Here is a 25596-nt window from a genome sequence, read left to right on the forward strand (position 1 = left end):
ACCGGCGGTTCCTGGATTTTCTCTTGTTCGCATCGCGCTCCTTAAATCCAGCCCCCCCGTTTCTGTCGAATACGCTCGAACATCCTCCGACGCATCCACGTTGTCGTCTCCCTCGTCCATCGTTCCGAGGTCGTCGAAAACACAGCTGCTAGACTGTTCTCGCCCGGCGACTTTCTACTTTAGGGATTGTCCTTTTTTGCCGTTAGAAACGTCTAAACGTTGATTCCTTTTTCGGCGATTTCTCAATTATCGCCGCTGAGAAATAATAATCAACTATCCGGCCCGACACTTGCTTGTGTCACCGTCTCATGAGGTCGGCTAGATAATCGATAATGTCAACTTCTAGATCCGAACACTTGGCTCTCGGCTACGCCTCCAGTCAACCTCGTTCTGGTTCCCCATCCGCCAGCAATTCCCCTATCGATCCTCTTCCGCCTTCTCGTTCCCCATTCGGCTTGTCTGGTGGCCTCAACCCTTCAAGTAAGATGGCGGGCATCTCGCGATCTGGGGCTGGTTCTCCGTCGCACGAACTCCCTGGTTCAAGCCGTCTATTCTCCAAGAGGTTCGTCTGTCCCCAAACCGTGTTTCCTTACTCTTCCCCACCCTGGGATACCGACCTTCCCTAGGTTTCAACCCAATGCTCTTCCTACTCATTTGTTGATGGCGCCGACACTGACTGGTCCCACCCTGTAGAGCTCGCGAGATCCAGGCCCAAGAAGGAGTACCTGGTATGCCGGGAAGCCTTTGGGGCGGCCCCCCTACGAGCGGCAATTCCACGCCACTACGTGAGAACATTCCCGAGTCCCCAACTGATGGCTTCCCGGACTTTGCCCAGCTTCCTACGCCGGATTCAATGCCTCAGACAAGGCGCGCTCGAGCCGGAACGGTGCCGTCTCGATTCTCTCCTGGGGGTGCAGGTAATGGCATGATCGGTATTCCTGGCCTAGTTGCCAAGACAAACAGGCCCACGCCAACTCAGAGCCCTTTCAAGTCGCCCTCTCCCAATCCTGATGCACCGGAGAATAGTTCCAGTAGCTCAACCTTGCTCTCCCGACTTCGTGCCGGTTCCATGCCTCAGAGGAGTCAGTTTGCACCAATTCCTGGAACCAGCTCGCCATTCGGTCCCTCTATCTTCAGCAGCTGGAATCCTACAGGTGTGGGACGCGAGCGAGCGTCCACTTTGGCTAGCATTGCCAGTGTCGGCTCTAACGGCCCTAGCTCGCCAGCTCAATCTCAATTCTCAAAAGAAGGAGGTGGGGAGTCCGATGTTCATATGAGAACCTTGGACTATCTTGGCCTTGCAGAGACCCCACAGCCTCCCCGAGCACAGCTTGCTACTCCTTACCTTGCCAATCTAGACTTCACGAAGCAAGCAAGCCGTTTCCGATCTTACTCAGTCAACAACAAGGACAAGTATGCCGATGACGAAGATGATTACGATACTGAAATGCCCCTCGACCCCCAGTATGTTGCAGCTCTGCAAGATCAGCTGGCTGCTACCAACGCTGCGATTCATAGCCACAATCTCGCGGTCCAGGCTTTTGCCAACCAGGCCAATCGCCCTCGTGCGCGTACCGCCGGCGTCTTGGACACTCCTGGAAGTCGACTTATGAGAACATACATGTCCGGCAACTCCAACCTGTCTAACCCTGTTGCCCCTGCTGAAATTCGACTGCAAGACGAGAAGGACTACGAGGATCTTCCTCAAGCCGTTGCTGGAATTAACCTCGGCAGATCCAGCAGCCGTAACGCTGGTCTCCTCAGTGCTGACGAGCAAGGTCTTGAGGGTCCTACCAGCGCACTCTGGCTCGGTAGCATCCCCACTTCCACGACCACTTCCACATTGATTGAGATGTTCAAGTCTCATGGCCCCATCTTGTCAGCTCGTGTCCTCACTCACAAGAATTGCGGATTCGTCAATTTTGAGAGGGTGGAAAGCGCCATCTCTGCCAAGGCAAGCATGAACAGCAAGGAAATCTTTCCCGGTGCTGGTCCCATACGCATCAACTTCGCTAAGCCTCCATCTGCTTCCAACACTCCCGGTCACGACGGAGTCTTCCCCTCCCCTAGCCCTGACCCATTTGCCAAGGGACAAGATAACGTCCAGGGAACGAACGCCAGTACACCTGCGGGCGATACTACCCCTGCCATTCCCACCACAAACGCAACCCCTAAGGCTCCTGCTCTCCGTGATATGACCACTGATATTCTCGATATTGTCAAACAATTTGGTGCGTCTGAAGAGGATAGATTCAGAATCTCTCGTAACCTGCAGTCGGCCATTCAGTTCAACTCGTTTGTTGAAGAAATCCCTCCTATCCGCGAGCCTGCTCACACTCGTGTTCACGATGCACCCAAGCTTCGGGATATCCGCAAGCGGATTGATAACCAAAGCTTGTCTCAAGCTGAAATTGAGAATATCGCTGTGGACATGCTTCCGGAGATTGCCGAGCTCTCGTCCGACTATCTTGGTAACACCGTGGTACAGAAGCTTTTTGAGCACTGTTCCGATCAACTCCGTGATGCCATGCTGTCCGAGATTGCGCCTCACATGGCCGAGATTGGGGTGCACAAAAACGGTACCTGGGCGGCCCAGAAGATCATTGATGTCTGCAAGACCCCTGCGCAGATGTCATTGATTGTTGAACACATCCGCCCCTACACTATCCCTCTTTTCCTGGACCAATACGGCAACTATGTTCTCCAAGGCTGTCTCAAGTTTGGTGCTCCCTACAATGATTTCATCTTTGAGACTATGCTTGCCCGCATGTGGGAGATTTCACAGGGCCGGTACGGTGCTCGTGCCATGAGAGCATGCCTCGAGAGCCATCACTCCACCAAGGACCAACAGCGAATGCTCGCTGCTACCATTGCCCTGAACAGCGTGCAGTTGGCAACCAACGCTAATGGTGCACTACTCTTGACTTGGTTCCTTGACACTTGCACTTTTCCTCAACGCCGCACAGTTCTCTCGCCCCAGCTAGTGCCTTATCTGGTTCATCTCTGCACCCACAAGGTTGCCTATCTCACAGTGCTCAAGGTCATCAACCAGAAGGCAGAGGCGGATGCACGCGATGCCATCCTTCAAGCTTTGTTCTTCACACCTAATGACCAAGTACTTGAAGCCATTCTTAAGGACCACCAATGCGGTGCTACACTGATCTTTAAGGTTCTTACTACGCCCTTTTTCGACGAGTCTATCCGCAACCAGGTGGTTGAAAATGTTAAGAATGTTCTTCTGCGAATCAAGGCCCAGCCCAACCAAGGTTACAAGCGCCTGATGGACGAGGTTGGCCTGTCGACTCGCAGCACCGGTAACAACCGTGATGCTAGTACACATGCTGAGCAACGCCAACGTCCATCCTCGCGACAGGCAAACTCGAATGGCCATCATGCCAACTCTGCGCACTCCAATAAGCCTTTCTATAACCCCATGAACCAGTCAACTAACCCTCCTGGATTTGATATGCCCTATGGCGGCCAGAGAAACGAGCCTGCTGATGGCGGCGTTTCCGCATTCCCTCAGTTCAACCAGAGCATGATGTATAACGCACCCGGAGGTCCAATGCCTGCCAACTTGCAACAAATGCAGTACCAGCAGATGATGAATCGAGGGCCGCCACCCATGAATTTCAACTATCCTCCTATGCAGGCTGGTTATGGTGGCTTCAATGGTCCCAACCCATCTGTCGACCAGTATCGTCAACAGAACATTCCGAATGGAAGTCCTATCCAACCGCCTGTTTCACAGATGCCCCAGATGCCCCAGATGCCCGCTGGCCAGACTCCATTCGCACCCCCAGGATTTGGTATGGGAATGGGCAACTATGGTTATGGTAACATGGGAGGCATGCCCAACATGGGATACATGCAGCAACAGGAGCAGGGTAACCCTCGACGAGGCCGCGTAAGACAACCTCAGTCACGCAATGGGCAACAAAGAAGAGGGGGCTAATCCACTATTTTCAGAGATGATCAAGTCAACCGCGGTTCGCGCGCCGCCCCGGGTGGCCGACACCATTTTCGATGGATTTTGGGTTTTGTTCTCGTTTTTTTCAAATCATTTCTAGCATGCAGCCATTGGGGAGCTGGAGCGGCGTTTGAGGAATGGTTACGGATGCACATTTCAAAGACGACCGTGTTTGTCATAGTGACTTGGCCAAGGCTGACGTTTTTCGCCCGTCACTTGGATGTCTTGTCCTCTTGTTTCGATGCCTACCTACCTTCTACTTCTTGCGGAGCTCGTCTCAGGCCGGTCTTGGAAGTTTTGCAAGAGATAGAGGAGAGGCATGGTTACTTCTAACGACTGAACGAATCTGGAAAACCTGAAAAACTCCAAACAGAATAAAACACTACGATTCTTGTTCAAAACGGCAGTTGGCCCTAGGTCTGTTGTCACTGTGGAGTCATTGGTCGCTCCGTCTGTGATGAGTCCTTTTTATAGGTCTGGGTCAGCCCAACGTCAGCGTTTGATGATAGACACGATGGTAGGCTTGGAGAGGGGGATTGTTTGAGGCATTAAGGACGATGCCAGGATTTCATCTTGCAATCCTTGGGTGGGAGTGGCTAACCTTGCAAGACATACCTCCTAGAGGTTTGTTGTATATTAAAACTAAAAGATTTGCGAGAGCCTCCTGACGTATCTACGTCTTTGAGCTTTTTACGACTTAGCAATTGATGTTTTATGGAGTTTCTGTGGTGCACAACTGGGGTTGAAGTGTCTAGATTTGCAGCACACAATGATATTGGCGTCGGGTGTACCCCGAAAATAGAAGCAAACTTGAGGGACAGACTTTTCTGACATTTTGTACCATATCACTTTTCGTCGGGGATGGTGGCCAGTCTTGAGATGATGAAGAATCAAATATCTTGTCTTCAGTTTCATGTTTCTCATATTGACAAATACTTCTATCGCACCAGCCTCTGAATCCATCCCGGGTGGCTGAATCGATCAATATCGCTTTCTCTCCTCGTCAACTCTCAACTATGATACAAACAAAGAGTAGTTAGCGCAGCGCTAGTTCACCTCGATCTCGAAACACCCTGTGTCTACTAGCTGCTACTAATGTCATGTCCACCATCAACTGGGTAATCAAGGGTGGTTTCGTGCATAATATAGAAATCGGAAAGAAAGAAACAAAGGTGGGGTTGAGGTAATGAAGTAATGGCACCGCTCAGACGATGCCTGGGCTTTTTGTGCTGCTCAGAGGTGGGGTGGTCGTGTGTGTTTTGGTTGCCTTTGGGTTACGGTCTCCTTCAGACGAGACGGAAATAACAAACGCGGAATTGATGGAGACAAAGAGCATCTAGATTGTCTCTGTAACCATGGTTCGTGATTCAAATAGCGAAACCCTCCAAAGTCCGGCGATCCATAATCAAAAAGGTCGCGCGAAAAGACAGCGCTTCAGATAGTGGTTGCGTAATGCTACGCTGGGGGCTTGCATAGATACATGCAGAGGTTGAAGAGATCCGTACAAAGGTCCTGTTTGATTCCTCCAATAATGAATTAGGATAAGGGAAAAGACTATGGTAAATTCGAGCAGAGAACCGATATTATCGCAATTACTCTTTGTGAATGTTGGGTGGAAACTCAAGAGTGAGAGAGTGAGAGCTGTGGTTGTTCAGTCGAGATCCATAGAGCCTTCAGCGTGGTCAATGGTAGAAGGGGGCGTGGGCTCCGTGACAGGATGTGTCATAACCTTGTCGAGTGGCTCAGCAATGGCTGAGTCTTGAGGGGAAAGGATGCTCGGTATGACATCCTGGTCTTGCATGGTGGCGGAAATATTCACAGGCTCTGGCTCGCCAAGCAGATGTCTAATGCGAGCCCCCATGGAATCCATCTGATTTAGAAGGACACGCAGACTAAGCTTGTCGCTCTCGGTCAAATGACCAGTAGATAAATTACTGGCATCTGCCTTAGCCATGAGTGACAAAACACCGGCATCAGCTGTGTCCTGTTGATTGATTAATCGTCAGCAAGGTGACACGTGTGGTGAGGTGAGGGAATATCGTTGCGACGACTTACTACCAGAGCCGTGATCAGTTGGTCAACACCGTCCGACTTGCGCTCTTTGAGAGTGGTCAGGGTCAATGCTAACTGCATTTCATTGACAGTCCGCTGTAACTCAGAGCCGGCAAGAGGTCGACTTCGGCCGTTTCCAGTTGTTGGAATATACGACACACATCTGGATTCTTCATGACGAGGGCCATAGCCAGCATGTTGACGACGTAGCCTGGACGAACATTAGAAAGTTGATTATGCAAAAAACAAGTAATGGACTTACTGCTCGATAAAATCAAGGACGATCCCCTTTGCTGGTAGTTTGTAAGCTCGACCGAACGAGTCAGGATCTGGCCAGCCAGAGTTGTTGGCGGGTTCGGGCTCATCTTCCCAGTCGATTTCAATGTACCCGTTGTTCTTGGTACCTCGTGTGAGAGATGGTACGATGGTCTGCGATCCTTTGATCTTGCGAAAACGGTGAGCAGGTGCCAATGAGCGGACCTCTGCCATTATTTCCTCTGGATGTAGAGGGCATCGCCAGGTCTTGAGGACAGGCGGGACAGCGAGTGGAGGGTCTAGGCAGTCAATGTGCCAGTAGAAGGGACAAATGCTACAAGGAATGATGGCTCGAACATCTGTGGCAGGCTTCTGACAGCCGTGGCAGATCACAGCCTGTCCTTCATCGCGCTGCTTGAAAAAGTCGGGCAACTCTTCGTAGCCATTCTTCCTCCTGAGCCCTTGTCAGCATGTCTAGAATTAAAGCTGCTATTGGGAAGATCACTGACTTGGTCGTTTTGGCGGTGGTGACTTCTTCGTACTCGCCATAGGCACCGGCCTTGACGCCTTCAAAGCGGGTCTGCAATTTCTTGGGGAGGCTGAATGCGCGAGGAATGCTCTTCTCCAGGTTGACGAGGGCAGCAGCAAACACACCCTTGTACGGGGGCATCCGCGATGGGTATCGCTTGTAAAGGCACTCATTGCAAAACCACTCGTCGGGAAGATGGTCCGAGGGTATCATGCCCACACATTCAAAGTGGAATGACCGTGGGCATCCATCGCAGCAGACAACGTCGCCAGCGGCGCCGCAGGCAGAGCAATCTTCGTCGTTGTCCGACACCTAGAGAAAGGGGATAGAGTTAGCCAAACGCGAGCCATGCTTAGTATACTCAATTCAGCCTGTGCAATTAGATACGACATGCTACGCTGCGCTACGCGTTTCAACACGTCCCTGGCTCTCTCTGGTCACCGGCTCCTAGTTGCTGATTCAACTGCTGGGGGCTAGCTCGAAAAAGCGGACCTTCGGGGGCCACCAGAAATTACCCCGTACAGTAGTGAGTGGTAGGCCATCTTGGCCTTGGCCCGGCAAGACAAGGCACAAGGTCTGTACAGAGTCGCAAAATTGGCCACCATCTGGTGAATTTCCCAGCAAAGCCCATGATGTTGACAACCCAATCTTGCCGGTCAAATCTAGGGCGGATGTCGCGAATTTGCACAGCATGAATGAATGAGCACAAAAGAAAACAAAACAAAAATACATACCTGATCTTTGGCTACGCCGTTGGTTGCTAGGGCTTCTCCTTGTAGCCGGGGCACGCCAGCAGCTGTTCCTCCTCTCTTCTTGACAGGGCTAGAAATCATACATAGTTAGCATGATCCGACCAGAGCAGAATGATGATGAAATGAGCGAGTCACGGCGCAGTCATCCCGGGCAAAAACCTTGAGGCTGATAATAAGACAAGCCAAGAGTCAAAGACATGGCATGAATGATCTCGCACGCGCATCCATGAGTCTCTTCCAAAGGTGGAAGCAGTTAAAGCGATATGCAGATGACAATAGTCGTGAATTTTGTGATGCACGCCAAGTCGCTGGTGATGAAGATGATGATTGAGATATAAACTTACGATGACTTGATACGAAGACCAGTTCTCGGCTTCTTTGGGGGGCGTAGCGTGGGCGTCGCAGCCCGTGATCCTCCGACTGAGCTGTCCTCACGCTGGAAAGACCACGCAACAGGGGACACGGCAGAGTCAATCTCGTCGTGAGGTCTCTTGCTCGCCGAGCGTGTGGATCTCGTCGTTCCCGCTGAAGCAGAGCCTGCAGCGGCGATGGATTGACGCGTCTTCCTCGTCGATTTTGCGGGGGTTGTGAAGGGGTCCTCGTCCTCGTCTCCCCCTCGGATAGAACTCTCAGTCGCCGTGACACTGTTGGCAAACTTTTGCGCATCGCGTCTCCGATCCCAGAAGGAGTCGTCGTTATCATGGCCAGCGTCATCAGCCGAGAATGGAGCTGGAGTCAGGGCAGATGATGATCCCTTGTTCTTTGCTATCTTTGATTTTGTAGGCAGGTTTGGGAAGATTTGGCCGGCAGAAACCCTTCCTGGCATACTGGCGTCGGCGCTCACGCTGATGGTCGCACTTGCGGGTGCATCAGTGGGTTTGAGTTTGATACCCTTGGTGATGTCTGGGGTGGACAGTGTGAGAGCTGAGGGTGATGGCTGCTTAGTAGCAGCAGGCTTGGTGGTCTTGGGCTTGGCCTTGCGGCTGGCACCTCCCTTGGAGGCGAGTGATTTGCGGCGGGTGGTGATTGGCCGAGATTTTGGCGCATCACTGGAGTCGGGCCCAGCTGGCCCAGGGCGACTGGTGCCCGTGCCTGTTCTACGGACAGGGCTTGGGCTCCCCATTATGGCCTCAGGCGACGAGAGACTGAGGGCCGATGAGAGAGAGGAATCACTAGATGCTGAGTCTCGTCTGTTTCGCTTGCGCGAGGGTGTTTGTGGTAGGTTACTTGAAGACATTTTCCGTGGCGTGTTGCGGGTCGAGTGAGAGTGGGCGTGGGCGTGGGCGTGGGCGTGGGCGTGAGTCTGAGTATGGGGATGGGTGTTGCTGTGATGGGAAGAAGAGTGAGCGCGAGAGTGCGATGTCTTTGCCCTCTTGGTAGCTCGAGCTGGATGTCGATGAGCGTTTTTCACTTGCTCTGCTTCCTCCGTGTCGAGAATATGCACCTCTGACTCGTCTTCAGTCTCGACCTCTACAACCTCGACCACCTCTTCCACCTGATTGTGATGCAGGAGTTTGCCGTACGGCGCGGCCTTGGGTTTGTGAGGAGTGAATCTGCTGTTGGTTGTTGGAGGGATGAAATAGTAGCAGCCTTGGTTGTCCTTCTTGCCCTCTCGCTTCTTCTTCTGCATCTCTCTGGAAAACCTTTGCATCGTAGCCTCATCTGCCGTTTGCGTGAAAACCTCCTCGATCATGGCAACGAACCGCGGGTCGCTTGACTTTTCGTCGTAGAGGGTCCGCAGAGCCCACGCAGTCGGATATCGATAGTGCTTTAGGGCCTCGTCCACTGCAGCCTCGATGACCTTGTCCGTGAATTCTTTGTCTTCAGGTTCTACAGGTTCAGCTGCGTGAATCGTCGCCTCTGCTGTGATTGCCCCTGCTACCTCCAGCTCCTCATCCTCCTCGAGCTCCTTGAATGACTTGGCTCGTTCCGCCGACTTTGCAGTCTTCTTCGGCTCCCTCTCCGACTCTCTGCGCTCCTTTGCCTCCTTTGCCTCCTTTGCTGTGGGCTTAGTCACGATGGAGCTTCTGCGACCGGCAGAGGAGCGTCGCGACCGTCTTCCTAGAGATGTGCGCCCCGATTGTCGTCTCTTTGGTCGACTCGGATCGTAGTCTTCGTCGTTCTCATCGTCGGCAGCTGCTGCTGCGTCCTTGAGAACAATAGATACTCTCCGTGGCGGTGTAGGGGGTAGAGCCACAGGTGGAGGGGAAGAGTCTGCCGCTCTCGCCGTAATCGCAACATCCGCCTCCGCATCTGCATCCGCATCCCCGTCCACATCCACGACATCCACCACTGGGTCGCTGGAGCCCATCTGCGCTACATTTTTGGCAGCACCCCCCCCTGAGGGCCGCAATATAATCCTCTTTACTCCTGAGTTGGTCTCCGGTCCCGTCTTCTTGGGTTTGGGCAGACTTCCCAGGGGCGCCATGTTCTCAACAACCCCATATCGAACCAACCCATCATCCTCGAAGCTCGCTTTGCTCTGCACGGTCGGCTCTAGCCAGCGCTGCATGAAAGCTCTTGAACCCTCTGTTGCCCCTTTAGACGCGTCGAGTACTCCGTTCCATTTGGTATTCTGTGATTGCGCGGGACTAGAGTAACGAGATCGTGTAGTTCTGGTATTTGACGAGATCATTGTGCCGGCCTTTGGCATGCCTGACCTGGTGATTATGGTGGTGGTGTGTTGCGTGTGTGCCTCTCTGTGTGTGCCAGTTGCCGCGGGACGGGGCAGCGCACCTCTCTAGGCCAGCTAAAAGGTTGCTCAGTTAGCAGTGTTCTTGAAATAAAATGCACAAAAGGGGCGGGGTCCAGGTTTTTAATACTTTTATCTTGGGAAGCAGCATGAATTACTGCAACTCTATCGCGTTTTTCCGAGGTCGTGAACGCGGAATGATGATGTTGAAGAGAGAGTGGGTGGGTAGCAGGTTGAGACTCGGCTTTTGCTGTGCTATGGTCAACGCCCTGCCTGCCTCTTCGCCTCGACAGGTCAGTCCTTGAAAAAAAAGACCCCAGACCCAGTGTCAGTCAGTGTCAGTGCATGCATGCACCGGAGCTGACGGCGCGGGTCGGACAGACAAGGGACCAGGGGGGGAGGTGGCTCAGGGATAACGGGGAGAAAAAGAGTGTTGCTGATCTGTAGAGTCGATTTTTTCTTATCTGTTTCCCTTTGTCACTTTCACCCTCTTATTCAATAACTTATAAGCGACAGCTAAAGTAAAAACCGCGGAATAGGTGCTAGTAAGCTTGCTACCTTGGGTACATACTTTCGTCAACCAGGAAGGGACTGTATGGGATGGAAGTGGCTCTGCATGCTTCATGTGTCTAGGTACTAACCTAGGTCCTCCACTACCTAAGGTAGGATACTTTTCAGTGGCTCCTGCAGCACTGAAGCTTACAAAACACCCTCCCTGGCTTTAGGTACTCAGTTACATTGGATGTGCTCACCTTTCCGAGTTCGCCTCCTTTCCTTAGTACTTTTACATAGTACCTTGTTTTGTTTTGCTTTACTTCTTCTTTTTTTTCTCCCCTTTCATCCTTTCCATTGGACTGATATTCATTTCTGTACGCAGTTCCACAAAGAACTATGTGTCTTAGCCGTGGTAGAATAGCTTGAGCTTCCAGGTGATAAAGCCTAGGTTAATAGAGCTCTCCTCCCTCGCCCCCAGCAACCAGCCACCCACACTCACTCCCCAACCCATCCACAAAGGTAGCTCACGCTCAATATGCTACAGAGTGCAGCTGGAGCCTGATGGCTCATACATAGAGTGTCTTTCATTTCATGCCCAACTCTTGTTTTGTTTTGTTTTGTTTTGTTTTTTTCTTATCTTGTCGGTATGTGTAATGATACTCGAGAGCAGCGTCTCATCATGTTGTTTGTATGAATGGATAAATAGGGGCTGGCTTGGCTCACCTCGATATCTGCAGCTAACAGTGCGACGGGCATATGATGCCCTATGTCGACAGTAATAGACATCAAACTGGCATGACACTGTTGGTATTGCTGTGTTTCAACAACGACTCAACATGGTCATCCCTTATCTGCAAGTCCCGGCACTCAAGGCAGCCACATTACCAATAACTGGACGACTGTCTGGCCTCTGCTCTCCGCACTTTGCTACCATGTATCGTCATAGACCATATGCTGCCAGGGGGTCTGCTCCATCAATGGGCATGATAAAGAGTGGCTCACGCTCACTCAGTACTTTGGTATTCAGCACCTGTGCAGAAACTCGCAGTATCGTGTGTTCTCCCTAAGGTAATTTGCGTTCTCGGTCATATTGCCTCTCGCTCGCTAACCATCTTTGTCAGTCTTATCGCTACTGTGCCCAGCCTGCCTTGGTATGCCTCAACGATTCAGTCAGTTCGGTTGAACTCTTGCAAACATGCATCACATAATACAGAATTCCATGGTTGATCAGTATCAGGTTGTGTTAGACTTATATATATCTTTCTGGTCATGCCAGACCATCTGGTAAACACGGTGGGTTTCGCTTTTCGAGATTCCAATCATGCATATTGACCATCCAGCTGCCCACTCTGTTCGATGGAAGTATTTTTATCCACACAGCTCGTCCAACGGTAGAGATGCTTGTGAGCCTGAATGTTGGGTTTGCATCCTGTTTGACTTGATTCTTGTTTGCATATCCTCGGGTTCTTTCATCAATTGTTCAGCAACTCTCCAGCTTGTCCGTCTTATCTTGTCATTTTCTTTTACTCTTCATCGTCCTCCTTCTTGGCGGTCTTCTTCTTAGGCTTGCTCTTCTTCTTGCCGGTGTTTCTGGCTAGGGGCTGCTCCAGGATCTTGAGAACCTCCTCATCCTCAATCTTCTTGTCGGACTCATACTTCTCGAGGTCCAGAGGAGGTGGGCCACCAAGCTTGGTGATACCGTTCTTGGTAATGGCTGCATGTCGTGTCAATATCAGCTCTCGAACTGGTCAACCTCTCGATGTGCGACTTACCAAGGGTTGTGAGATATCGAGCAACAGGGGAGTTGTCCTTGTCACCAACTAGCTCATATTGGCGGAATACGTTGCCTCGGACACACTCGACGACACCAGACTTGGCATCACGCTCGTCCTCAAGCTGTCGCAAGCTGAAGGGGAAGATGCCGAACTTCTTCTGGACCTCGTTGAGGATCTTTCGCGAGGTGGGTCGCTTAAGACCGTAGGTCTGGTTGGTGCGGCGGTGGAGGGTAGCACGCTGATCAAGACCCTTCACCTTGCCCGAGCCCAGGCTGACACCGGTCTCGACACCCCATACCTCACCAACCTCAGGAACGCCCTCGCCCTTGGTGCCCTCGGCAGGGGCAAGGACAATCTTCTTGCTACCCTCAATCTCGTTGTGGTCGAACAACCAAGAGGTGGTGCTCTCGACGAGGTTAACTTCGTAGGCCTTGGTGACCTTTTCCAGGAGGCTGGTTATCTTGGCCTGTGTAGGGGCCTTCTGAGAGGCAGCCTTTGCCTTCTCCTCCTCGCTGCCCTGGGTGAGGAGACCAGGGGGGATCATTAGTCGCAGGAGAAGCTCGTTGACATAGTAGTTGGCGAGAACCAGGTCAGCGGTGCGACCGGTGATCTTGTCGCCTGCCTTGTCCTCTGGGGTGGCAATCACGGTGTCACAGACAATGGAACCGAAGCCATCGATCTGGGCACCTAGTTGGATCTTGATAGCCTCACCATCCTTGATCTCGGTGTTGGCCTCAGCCTCGTCGGAGGTGAGAGGAGTATAGGGAGTGACGTAGGACGAGGGGGAGACGGTAGTGGGGTGGGAGAAACCTTTCAGGTGGTGTCAGCTTCAGCGATGTCCACAGACCAAGTCTTGGGTGTGTGTGACGAAGACGAACCCTTGTTGATCTTCTTTCCTCGGTAAACCTTGGCAACCTCTTCTTCGATCAGCTTGTCACCCTGCTGGCAGATGTCGACGATCTTGGCGCCAGGGACGACGAGCTTGGAGACCTCAGCAAGAACCTTCTCGGAGATCTGAGCGGCGGTCTTGTACTTGGTAAGGGTATCTGGGTTAGCCAGAGAGTAGTCTGCGTGGTTATGTCAGCACAGTAGAGCTCAATGCGACGAAATTGGTGTGCCTGGGCGAGGCCATCGCGGGGTACTGATGACGAGGGCATTCGCAGTAAATGCTGTTGTGTTGTGTGGTGGCGGGGCAGTGAGGAGCAACGAGGGGCAGCAACAGTCAGTCGTGTGCCTCCGACGGGACAGCCGCCCATGCCCAGTGCACGGCAGAGCTACAGAGGAGCTTTGAGATCCTACATGGAATGGAAGGGAAGGGATGGGATGGGAGAGCTAATTGGGGCTTTTTCCGGGGGGGAACTCACCGATTTCCTTGGTCTCAGACGACATGATGGGCAATACTTGTTGACTCGTTGGGTTTAAAAAGGTGAAAGAAGGACTGCAAATGCAAATGCCGGGGAAGAGTGGATGAAGGCTTGAGCAAGTCAAGTCAGGTCGGGTCAGTCGCACGCGCGCACACAAGAATCAGAATCCAATCCAATACGAATAGCGCCCAGTGTGGAATGGGGACTTGGAAGTGGGGTTTGATGAGCTGTGAGGGTTTCGACAACAGGGTTTGGTTTGTTCTACCTTACCCAAGGTATTTATTTGGTGGAGGATAGAGCCTGAAGTAGCAGTATTTATTTATTTGTTTTATTTTTATTCATTTTTATTTACTAGGGACCTACTACACCTACTATCCACCAGATTCGGCATCAGGTATTTGCCTACTGACCTACCTGTATATTGTCGTGGTTTGTTGTGACTCTCCCGGCGAGTCGCTGTCTACATATTTGGCCTGTTGTTGGCCCAGCTCATGCCATTCCTCGATGACTCGACTGTAGACAAATAAATATACGTGCAGTGTGGGCGTGTTTGTGTGCGCAAGCAGCCGCAACATGCATGCATGCTTGCAGACAGACATGGACGTCCGTGAGGAGTCATTGATGGTCCAAGCCGACGATATTCACTCGGTGAACGGTTTCTCTGATATCCATGGGAGCCTGGCTGCCTGGGCACGCTGTATTTCTCCACTTGTTCACATTCTCACGTTATTATTCTCTTAGGGGATAGCCACCTTTTTTTGCAACACAGTTCATTTATTTAACAGCCCAGGCAGTTTTGGTAATGAGGGGCAGTGTACACATCCATGCCACAAATCATCCATGACTTCATCCAGCCCTGGCCTATTTCCATATTAGGTACCTTAGGCTGCGGCTACACCCATCCATCATCGTCAGCTTCTGTTGGCTGCATACCCTACAGTTCCCAGGTCCCGCGCCCAGTATGTAACAATTCTGGAGTTTGGTTTGCTGCTCCAGGGCGACTTGTTAGTAGCACCTGTGCATCATAACTTATTGACTTACTAGACTCAATGTATTTACGTTTTACGTGCAGGCTGTCTGGCCTCGGCCGTCGCAAGGCGTACATCATCATCACCAACATCACAACCTTAAGGTCACAAGCTTGTCGACGACTTTATGTGACGAGGTTCACAATCAGCTAAAAAAAAAAAAAAAAAAGATCATTGGTAATTACACGCCCTCCCAGTCTACCAAAATCCAAGCTTAATCACATAGCTCAGTAGTTATAGTAACACGCTACAGGTAATTTAGTATGGTCATTCAGTAGAATATTGAGGACTACCTAGTCATTCTTTGAAGCTCCAGACTGCGAACTCTATAGTAACACAAGGTATCCCAAGACATAGCAAAGATAAAAGAAAAACCAGGCAGACTATGCATAATAGGTAAGGTAGGTATAAAGAGTAATAAGTACTATGTATCTAGGTAAGCACACAGAAGACATCATCTCAATGACGAGCAACTCCATGTGAGGTACCCTCAACTTACCGAATTACAAGCCACACCTAAATACTCCGTAGGTATGTACCTGCACAGACACAGGTGGCGCAGCCGAGTCGAGATACATCAGTCGGCACGGGAAATATACGTCGACAGAACGTACAGCTACATCCAGCCACAGGACGCCCTGGCTGATCAAACTCACGTCCCGGTCGTAGCGTGGCCCGGCAGAAATCCTCACGTCCCCCAGCCTGCACCAGCATTGGCAGGCATCCTTAGTAACTTAACGGAACTTAACAAATCGTCAAGCCTTGTCGCCTCGCGGTTTTTAACCTTTAGCCTTTCATCCAACAACGCCGATTCCACCGGCCAAGATCAACGTTCAGATAAGACATCCAACTATCCGCCGCGTGCTGAACACAAAAAGTCGTAAACTCTCGCTTACTTCCTTTCTAACGCGGCAGTTCCGCTGCGCCGCGACCCGCGACCGCGATCCACGCCCCCGTTACCGTCTGAACATGACCGCCCAGCCCTCCGCGTCAACGTCTTCGGCGCTGGCCACGGGCTCGGCTGCCACAGGCGCAGATAAGGATGTGTCCTCCTCGAACTCCCCTAGTAATATGCCGGTGCGTACGAAGGAGTCCTTCGACAAACTCATGGTCGAGCGGTACATCACCCGCGATGCCATCGCCGCCGCCGCGCTCGGCGGTCAGCTCGACCAGACACGCAGGATAATGAGCGACACGCGCGACAAGATCCAAGAATACCGCCAGGTCCGCACCGAGTATCGTCAATGGTTCCCCCCGTCGAAGCTCTACGGCGAGGGCTACAATGGCTTCGCCAATGGATACACAGAGAACCAAGGACCATCACGAATCATCTATCCCTCCCAGAAGCCCCGACCTGGCCAACGAACGACCCCACCCCTCAAGTACAAGCGCAAGGATATGCTGAAGCAGGCAGAGCAGCACGAGGAGTTGGTCCCGTTGCGTTTAGAGGTCGAGTGGGACAAGATCAAGCTGCGTGATACTTTTACCTGGAATTTGCACGAGAGACTTCTCCAGGTCGAACTGTTCGCCGCGCAACTCGTTGAAGACATGGGCCTAAAGCCCCCCGCGTCTCAACCGGTATACGAGCAGGTTGTTCATCAAATGCGAGAGCAGCTCAATGACTTTTACCCGCTGGTATACTCGGAAGATGATGCGCTTGACCCGGAGCTCCCCTATTCAGCATACAAAAACGACGAGATGCGAATCCTCGTCAAGCTGAATATTACGATTGGCCAGCATACCCTTGTTGACCAGTTCGAATGGGAAATCAACAACCCGTCAAACTCGCCAGAGGACTTTGCTGCCAACATGGCTCGGGATCTGTCCCTATCTGGGGAGTTTACAACCGCCATCGCACACTGTATTCGAGAGCAGACACAACTCTTTACCAGAAGTCTATACAGCGTTGGCCACCCGTTCGATGGTCGGCCAGTCGAAGACCCTGATCTCGTCGGCGCATTCCTCCAGACACCGCTCCCTGCTGTCTTCCGACCGCAGCAGCAGGCCAAGGAATACGCACCATACCTCTACGAACTCAGCGAAGCAGATCTGGAACGGAACGAGACGATATTCTCTCGTGAGCAGCGTCGCCAGAAGCGATCGATCAACAGAAGAGGAGGTCCCCAGCTGCCCGATCTTAGAGAACGGCAAAGAACCATTCGAACATTGGTCGTCTCTTCTGTTTTGCCTGGAGCTGCGGCTACCATCGACGAGAGTAGACTCTACAAACGGGCTGCTGGCCCTAGGGCGAAGCGCGTTGTACGTGATGGAGAGATCTCAGATTCAGATGATAGCGACGATTCAGCTCCTGACTCACCCGCCCCGTCACAAATCACGGGCGGTACTGCTCGAACACGAGGTATGCGCGGTGCTGCATCTGCAGCTCAACAAAGAATGGCCAACATCGGCCGGTCTGAAACCCCTGAATCGAGTGCCATTACACATCACCACGAGACTAGGACCTCCCGCCGATTCAGAGAGGAAACAGAGGAGCCGTTGCAGTTGATCGTGACACTCAAGCTGTCCCGCGACAAGCTGAGGCGGCTAATGAACCGCGACTACTCAGACTTGAGGCCGCCATCTCAGACACCAGTGTCCTTCCCACGAGCACCCAGCGCCTCCACTCCCTCACGATCCATGCCACCGCCACCTTCGACCCCGTCCAGCGCTATGCCTCACGCTTCAGCAACTCCATCCTCGTCCCTTCCGCCAGGTCAACTTGGCCGGCTACCGGCACCCCCGACAGTTCCTGGACAGTCTTCTCACATGCCATCAGTAGGTCACCAAGCCTTTCAATAACGCACATCGACAGTGGTACTGACTGCAATGCTCCTCCAGCCCCCGGCCCCGGAATGGCTTGTCAATGCCCTCAAGGATTTAGAGAAGACCTATAACCGTGGCGACAGGTTCGAGGCCACGATGAAGTACTCCTTTCTGCACCCCGTGACAGAGCTCCCTATCCAAGGCCAGCCTCTGCCCGAAGGTGTTAAATATGCCTGGCTGCCGCGTATCCGCTGCCTGGACTGTACAACCAAGCTCTATACACCTGGCCCAGATATGACGGTTAAGAAGTTTGAGACCCATCTCGATTTTTCAGGGCACAAGAATGCTGTTGCGAAGCGCGTGGCGAGGGAGGCCAATCCCTGAATTTCCGATTTATTATGTGGGCGCTTCTCAAGCAACATGTGAAACAGAGGTTTCGCCACTGTAACATATACCTTACTGCCTGGCCTTGTTGTCTTGGGTTGCATCTTGCTCGATGACCGAATGGGCGTTCTTGGTTCTTTGCAAATATACTTGGCCTCGGGATTTTCAGTTTCAAAGACAGAGTTTGTGACTGGTGGATTTTCATCATTGTTTTGTACATAAAGCCTCGAGTTATGTGAGCACAGAAGGGAATGGCGGGGTCATGAGGAACCGACGAAACGAACAGCACGAACAGCTGTCTCCCCTTCTTCAGGTTGGTCTATTATTCATTTTGGAGTCTACGGGAGAACTGGGCGCTGTACAACTGAGCTAGGACATGAAGTTAAATATCAATATCAAAGCGTTTGCTCGCATGTTTCTCATGCTTGATATGTATAGCCATGACTGGCCTTTTAGGTACATACAACATGAAATGTCACTCATGACTTGTAAATCGAGAATGAGATGTCATGAAATCGAAATGCTATTGCTTGAGTCCCGTATGAGAGGGTATACGGCAAGACAATTACCCACAAACCAAAGACTCCCTTCCCTGTATGACAGAAGTCGAACCGACTCCCCGAATCTCATCAGCTTTGTCGCCACTCTTGTATCTATATAAGAGAGAAGATCAGACCCAACAATAATAGAATAGACATGATTTCAAAAAAATTGGCATCCTGTAATCCCAACCATGGTATTTGGGCCCCTTGGTTACTCGTCAGCATCAACTTCCATATCGTCTGTGCCCTTGCCTCGTCGTGGCCTTGTTGACCTTGTCGGTCGTTTTACCTCTGCAAGAACACTGGCCTTGACAGCTGGCTTAGATGTACCCCTGCCCTTCAGTGATGGAGCGGCGTTTCTTCCGTTGAATCGGGCTTCTTCGGGCTTATCCGCTTCCGGTTCTGGAGGCTCGTCGTTATCCGATGCCTTGTTACTATCGTCATTTTCATCTTCCTCCGGGGGAGCGTCCGAAAGCTCTGATTCATCGTCGCCTGAACTGGCCTCGCCACCTTCAGTATCATTTTCTGGATATTCCCAGTTGGCCACGCCCTCCAGCATCTCCTCCTCGTCCTCCTCGTCCTCTCGCTCTGTATAGACAGACACCTTATGAGCTCTACCACTGCGACGACGTTCCGAAGGCGGTGGTATGTCTTTGACTGGCTTGGATTTCCTAGGTTTCGAGACCTTTTTGGGCCTGCTATCACGCTTCTCTCGGATGACTGTCTTGATTTGAGTTCTCGCCCTCTTTGCTGGAGGATCCTGCTTTTCTCCTGTTGATTTTCGTTTCTATGATCAATCATTAGAAGTGGTCTTCGTAGTGACTAAGGAGCACAAACCTTCTTGCGATCGGCAGCTTTGAGCAGTTCGTCCAACTTCTCGTCTAGCTCTTCTGGCATATATTGCTTCTGCGCAATCTCATGGGCAACGCTACTCGACGGCAAGCTTTGCACAAGACCGCTTGGCAGGCCGACATTGCCGGAATAAGCCTGGAAAACCCAGTTCTTCCTCTCTTGCCACTTGCGTGTGACGGCCATTGCGATATCAGCCAGCACGTATATCCGCTCGCTAGCCTCGGGGTTCAGTGCATCGCGCGTTTGCTTGATACGCTCAGCGTACTTGTAGATCAATGAAATGTTCTCTTCTGTCGCACAGGTATTCAGATAAAAAACGAAATAGTTGGCGAAATCAGCCAGGTCATCAACGTCAGAGCTGTAGTCAGGATGGTGAGCCAGTAGAGGAATGAAACGGCTAATCATGGCCTCGAGTACGTGAGTCTTGTTTTGAGCAAAGAGTCGGGCTCTGGACCTCAGCCACGTTTCTACCCGGCTTTTGAGTTCTACTGCTGGCTCGAAAGCAGCCAAAAAGAGCATTGTGTAAAATCTCGCCCGTAATCTTCCCTGAGTGATGTAACTTTGTAATTTCTCCATGAAATGACGACGAACCTCAAGTTCTGTGTCTTGCACGAGCTCTGCAAGCTTGTTGAAGCTTGCGGGATCAAACTCGTCGTCGTACTTTTTGACAGTACATAATTTCAGGATCAGAAGTCCAGCAAGAAGTCTCAGTCGTTTTTTGTGAGCTAATGGAGTATCCTTGACTTTGCAAAACTCTCCTTCTTGTACCACAAATTCTTTCAGGAGTTTAAAGACCAGTTTCACTCGAGTCAGAGAGTCATCGTCGTCCTGGTTGGCGAGCGCTTGATTGACCAGCGTCTTCATGGCAAGACATTTCGCTTGTAGTTCCTCATTCATGTCCTCATCCTCGACCCAGGAAACCTCAGAGTTCTTGTCATCGGTACGTACTTGGCGCAGAATCTGCTTGATCGTTAGGTCGTTGATTGTCCCATCAAAGTCTAGAGTGACTGTTGGTGCTAGGCGTTCAAGCTGGCTGACGGCAGCTAATCTCGTCAAGAAATGCGGCGAGCCATACTTGAAGTCCTTCATGATTCTTTGCAGAAGAGCAGTGGCAGTAACTTTACTCTTGTCATCGTTCTTAGCAAGCAGAATATTGACTGCATACTTGGCACTCCTGTGAGGAACACCGCATAAGGCGTAATCCATAAGAACCTGGATGAACTTCTTATCATAGGTAATTTCCTGGGGATATCTTTTGGAATAGGACGAGTATGCCTTGAGAATATCTACCACCGCGGGCTCGTTAGGCTGGCTGCCCGACGGTGCTTGGCTGATGATCTCCTTTCTGAGATTGTCCGAATGAGCCTTGAAAAGCGCAGGATTCCGCTGTGATATATCATTTAAGATCTCATGGGCGACTGTAGAGAATCCAGCTTTGTCATTCTTGGAGTAGTCCATAATCGTAGCCAAGTGACTCCGATTGTACATCAAAGAGCCGGCCCGGTAAATTAGAGGGATGAGGGTATCCAAACAGCTCGCTGACCCCGGGTTACTTTGGACCTTGGCAATCAACTCCTTAATGGCTCTTCGAACATGGAGATATTCGGTATCGGATGCAATAATGAACTTGAGAAGCTGGTAACAACGGCGGTCGTTGAGTTTGGCGAACTTCTGGAGATCGCTACGGACCTTGAGCGGATCCGGGAAAAACGCACCGAACCACTGGAAGGTCTTGCTCAAGGCGGCTTTGACCTTTTCCTCGTTCGCATTGATCACCCCCCCGTTATAGGCTTCACATTGTTGAATGAACACTTCAACTCCCTTGGCAACCTGGGGCTGACGGGCCTGCATGATGAAAAAGGCCCTCTTAGCTGACGCATCCAGTGACTTAAGTAATAGGAGGATCCTCTCTGCGCGAATCTTGTCCTGATCTGCCTGGCTACTGGCCGTCTGCGACTGAGAGGCCACCTTTGATTTTGCGCCCTTTATGAAGGGATACTTCAAAGGGACCAAACACTCGAACATGACCCTTTCAAGAAGAATGATGAGATCCTCATCGCCGATATACCACACACTGAGGATACGGGAAGGCACACCACCTAAGCAGGATATGACAGCCTCTTGCCCATCAGCAATCTCCCCAGCACCAACTGACCACAACTTTGCCAGTAGAACCATGGCTTCAACACGTACGGCAGGCTTCTTATCACGAGATCGATCCGCCAAACTGGCAAATATTGAGCCAGTCTTCTCTACACCTCCGAGAGCTCCAAGTTTCAGAACGATGTCGCGGAAATCGAACAGCTCGACTGCCTGCACCGCAGCCAGCCGAACTTTCTCTTCGCTGTCATTGAGCTTTTCGTAGAGTGCCTTGATGAGCTCATTCTCCTCCTCACGGCTAAGACCAATGCCCCCTGCAGACGTGGCCAATATATAACCGGCAGCAGAGATCCACGCCGCCCGAATGATGGCGGCCTTGTCGTTCTTTCTCCCGACGAAGTTGCGATAGGCGGCATGATGTGTTTGAGCAAAAGACTGAGGAGAGTAAGGTTTTGTCAAGACGTTCTCGACGGCTGGAGTTGGAGTATCGTCCAGTAATTTTATGGGAGGATAAGCCGCTGGTTCCAACGAAGGAGGAGGTGGTGGCCCCGCTGCACCAATGCCTGAAACCATATCGCCAATCGTCTCTGTGGCGATTTGACGAAGATGCACATTGTCTGCTGAAAGCTCCGCATCGAGCTGCGGTACCACGTTCGAAAGAACTGTCGGGGCGGCTCGCCATAATTCGCGAATGAGTAGATGGGCTTGACGGAGACTCCTCAGATCTGCCTCTGATGGGCCAAGAGTCCCGTCTTCGTCATCAGAATCATCCGGATGTCGCTGCACATTGGATTTCGTAGCGAAGCCGGAAGCGTTGAGAATAACGTCACTGAAGTATTGACTGACGTAACGTGCCATTTTGTCAGAGCATCCATTGCATATATTTTTCGCCATGACATATGCTGGTGGTTCTTCTTTGAGAAGAAGAGTGGATTGATTCCCGTTCTGTCCTCTATATCGATTTCCACCGGGAGGAGCAGCTCTCAGAAACTGACTGATAATCGCGTCGACAACAGAAGCTGACACACTCTCGGCCTCGTCAATCAACTGCATTAGCATTTCTGTCAGGTGAATCTCAACATCTTTAGCGACCTGCTCCTCAGACGCTGACTTAGAGCCAGATGCCGACACTCCGTCGAATGTGCTGTTGAAGAGTCTCAACAATAGATCGTCAGCATTTGAGATTTGGTGGAGGAGCAAAATACTCTTGACTTCCGTAAGAGATGCCAAAACGTATTTGTGCTGGCTGTCATATGGATTTGTGGGATCGTGCAGAGCTGGCAGGATATCCTTGATGAACAAGGTGAATATCATCTGGAGCATGTTAGCATGGAACAGATACAGAAGGAGAATCGTGCTGAACACACTTTGATCTGGTCGTCGGTGAAAGGAGCATCGGGAACGAAGAGCCGAAGAATGTCGACTAGGCAGCATGCTGTGTATGCCTTGACACCGCCATCCTTGTGCTGAAGTAGGTTACGGTGTCCTAATTGTTTGGCCACATGCCTGATGGAGTCCAAGTCGGCGGCGCCTTGATCGAGATCGGAGAGCTCCTTGGATAATTTATCCAGTCGTTTTATCAGAGTGCTCGTAGGAATTGGCTTGGCGGGTTTCCAGGAAATTTCTTCGTCAAAAGTCAAGCTGCGCTTCTCGCCCTCCTCCTCATTCTCCGAGTCATGGTCGGGCTCTTCGTGCTGTTGTTCTTCTTGGTCTTGTTCGTCTTCCCGCTCAACGACTTCCTCCTCCTCCACTTGAGCAGGCTTCTCGACGCGCCGACGACGCGCCATCATGCCCTATACAAAAACCGCCGATTGAATGCTTCTCTTGAAGGAGCTGGAGGGTCTAGGAGAGAATCCAACAATAATGCTTCGGCAGACGGTATGTTGTGACTATTTGGGCTGGGATATGAAATTTGGGGGGCGTAGTGGTCCTAACACCGCATCGCATGCGCTTGCTATAGCAAAGACCTGAACGCTGCAATACCAGCACCGTTAGAGGTAGCGCCAGTATGGTAATCAGAGCGATGGGGTTAGTTATCGTAAAGACAGCAAAGTCTCAAGAGCGACGATAAATTAAAGGTCAGACACGTAGTAGGAGAGATGTTCTTGTGATAAGCGGAGGCGTGTTCCGTGCGCGCGACGCGACCTTACTTTTGATTTTGGACGTTAGCCACTCCACTTCCACTTCCACTTCCACTTCGACGGGGGACAGATGTTGGGTGGGTGGGTAGGTCAGTACCTACCTAGCCAAGCAGCATGAACAGGAGCTTCCTTGACCAAGCTACCACCGTGAGGTAGGAAAGCTACTAAGGTAGCACCCGACAGAAAGCCAAGCTACTAGGTGCCTATACCTAATTGAGTCACGGCCTGAACAGCCCGGGAAGTTGCCCCACTAATAGGATATGCCCTTGATGTTTATGCTTCTACTGAGTTCATCATGCTTACTTACCAGGTACACAAAACTCCAACCTCAAATCTCTCTCTCTTTTTTTTGAACACAATTGCATGACTATTGAATCCCCTTTCGATAATATGACACGCCATTGTTGGTTCGTGTATTGACTGAAAAGGGGGATTTGGCTCCGATCTGGAACTTTACACTGAGACACTAATTTGTTCCTCTCATGATCGCCCTATTCATGTCCTTTGCTAGAAGGCTCTGTCTAGGAGATAGATATAGGTCAAAGTAACCAACCAAAACCTCCATTGTCAGCTACCAGGGTTTTGTCATCTGGCCGTGGCTCCTCATTGGGGATTGTGTGGCACACGGCGTCTGACAGTCAAGTGTCGTTCGGGAATCGTGAGGGATGCCATATTCAGGTATAGCTTCTAGATATATGTACCTTTAACTGCCTCCGTACCCACCACAGGTAGGTAGTCGAACTCTACCTTGGTAATTGAAGTCAATGCGGATGTTCCATGGACACAGAGATGCCAAGATGCCAAGTGAATGGCTCCCAAGTGAGAGTTGACGGAGAGCAACATCACGAGCACTACCTTTTCTGTATTACCTTGTCGTCACATATTTATCTTCGTATCTATAAGCTCATCAATTAACCGATAATTGAACTCGGCTGGCTCTGCTGGTACGTACATGCACGGCATTGGATACAAGTGTTGCGAATACGGTGATACCTCGAATCGTTGCAACAGAGCCGTTTATGTACGACCATTGTATGTTTGCTTCATTTCACCGTGAGGCGAATCTGACACATAGAGCCTCCATTGTGAGGTTTCATGCTAGAAAGTTCCCTTGCGGTTTCGGCCTGGAGCAATTGAGGATAGATGTCTGTTGCACAAGTTTGACCGCATCGTTTGCCGTATGTCGAATCATTTTGCTGCACTGTAAGTGGCAGCCCAAGGGATAATTAACTTGTACTCGCCCATGAAAGGGGACCTTCCGTGGATGGAAATGGAAGGTAGTGTTGCGTGGGTTATCTCCATTGCCTGTAGTGCTTTGGTGGCAAGCTGTTGAGTACAAGTTGAGCCGTTGCCCCTTTAGAAGAAAACGCGATGTCCTTCTCTTTCCTCTTATTTCATGCCTCTTCTCTCTTTAAAACAGGCTTGTCTTTTTAGTCACCTTTTCATTGGAAGATCTATTCAACTCCCATCTGACACTCGACTAACGACGGAAACAAGGCAACTGAAATCGCCGTAGTTCAATGTAAGCCAATATTCTCCATTCTTCGAGATTCATGATCGCTGCTTCACTTTGAAACTCCATTGTCCCAAATTAGGTGCTAGTAGACAGGGCGTTGAGAGCTGTTGCAAGCGTCAAGTCTGTCACTGGCTGGCAGCTGCAGCTACCAGTCAGTCAACAGAGCAATATGCGGCCCTGCTCTTGCTTGGTGCCATGATGAATCACTCTGCCTCTCCTGCTCTGTTTATTGAATTTGCCTTCTGTCGCCGCTAAGGGACCTCCTTCCACCCCTACTTCTTTCCTTGAATCATTCAACAGGCCGTCTGCTCCTTTCCCTCTCCCACCCTTACTACATCTTCCTCTTACCGGCCCTCTTTTCTACTCTCCTCCTCCATCTTCCAAAC

At 51.1% G+C, this 25596-nt stretch overlaps 6 protein-coding genes across 6 annotated transcripts; 3 read left to right on the plus strand and 3 right to left on the minus strand.

The window, feature by feature from the left end:
• Positions 1-332: 332 nt before the first annotated feature.
• Positions 333-3955, plus strand: FPRO_04668 (putative RNA binding protein; the record flags this gene model as incomplete). The annotated part of the gene is made up of 2 exons (XM_031230204.1): positions 333-562; positions 694-3955. The coding sequence occupies 2 exons, from the start codon at positions 333-335 to the stop codon at positions 3953-3955; spliced, it is 3492 nt and encodes a 1163-aa protein (XP_031080364.1).
• Positions 3956-5621: 1666 nt separating this feature from the next.
• Positions 5622-10193, minus strand: FPRO_04669 (uncharacterized protein; the record flags this gene model as incomplete). The annotated part of the gene is made up of 6 exons (XM_031230205.1): positions 5622-5954; positions 6026-6233; positions 6285-6731; positions 6787-7118; positions 7541-7628; positions 7903-10193. The coding sequence occupies 6 exons, from the start codon at positions 10191-10193 to the stop codon at positions 5622-5624; spliced, it is 3699 nt and encodes a 1232-aa protein (XP_031080365.1).
• Positions 10194-12268: 2075 nt separating this feature from the next.
• FPRO_04670 (related to 442K curved dna-binding protein) lies at positions 12269-13909 on the minus strand (the record flags this gene model as incomplete). Its single annotated transcript, XM_031230207.1, has 4 exons — positions 12269-12459; positions 12518-13330; positions 13399-13587; positions 13885-13909. The coding sequence occupies 4 exons, from the start codon at positions 13907-13909 to the stop codon at positions 12269-12271; spliced, it is 1218 nt and encodes a 405-aa protein (XP_031080366.1).
• Positions 13910-14708: 799 nt separating this feature from the next.
• Positions 14709-15015, plus strand: FPRO_04671 (uncharacterized protein; the record flags this gene model as incomplete). Its single annotated transcript, XM_031230208.1, has 2 exons — positions 14709-14843; positions 14929-15015. The coding sequence occupies 2 exons, from the start codon at positions 14709-14711 to the stop codon at positions 15013-15015; spliced, it is 222 nt and encodes a 73-aa protein (XP_031080367.1).
• An 866-nt stretch (positions 15016-15881) lies between these two features.
• Positions 15882-18059, plus strand: FPRO_04672 (uncharacterized protein; the record flags this gene model as incomplete). Its single annotated transcript, XM_031230209.1, has 2 exons — positions 15882-17687; positions 17751-18059. 2 exons carry the CDS (start codon positions 15882-15884, stop codon positions 18057-18059), a joined length of 2115 nt encoding a protein of 704 aa, XP_031080368.1.
• Positions 18060-18812: 753 nt separating this feature from the next.
• On the minus strand, positions 18813-23340 carry FPRO_04673 (putative SPO76 protein; the record flags this gene model as incomplete). The annotated part of the gene is made up of 3 exons (XM_031230210.1): positions 18813-19388; positions 19439-22867; positions 22921-23340. The coding sequence occupies 3 exons, from the start codon at positions 23338-23340 to the stop codon at positions 18813-18815; spliced, it is 4425 nt and encodes a 1474-aa protein (XP_031080369.1).
• Between the last annotated feature and the right edge of the window lie 2256 nt (positions 23341-25596).

This window comes from Fusarium proliferatum (genome assembly GCF_900067095.1).
Source record: "Fusarium proliferatum ET1 genome assembly, contig: FPRO_scaffold004, whole genome shotgun sequence".
Classification (NCBI taxonomy): domain Eukaryota; kingdom Fungi; phylum Ascomycota; class Sordariomycetes; order Hypocreales; family Nectriaceae; genus Fusarium; species Fusarium proliferatum.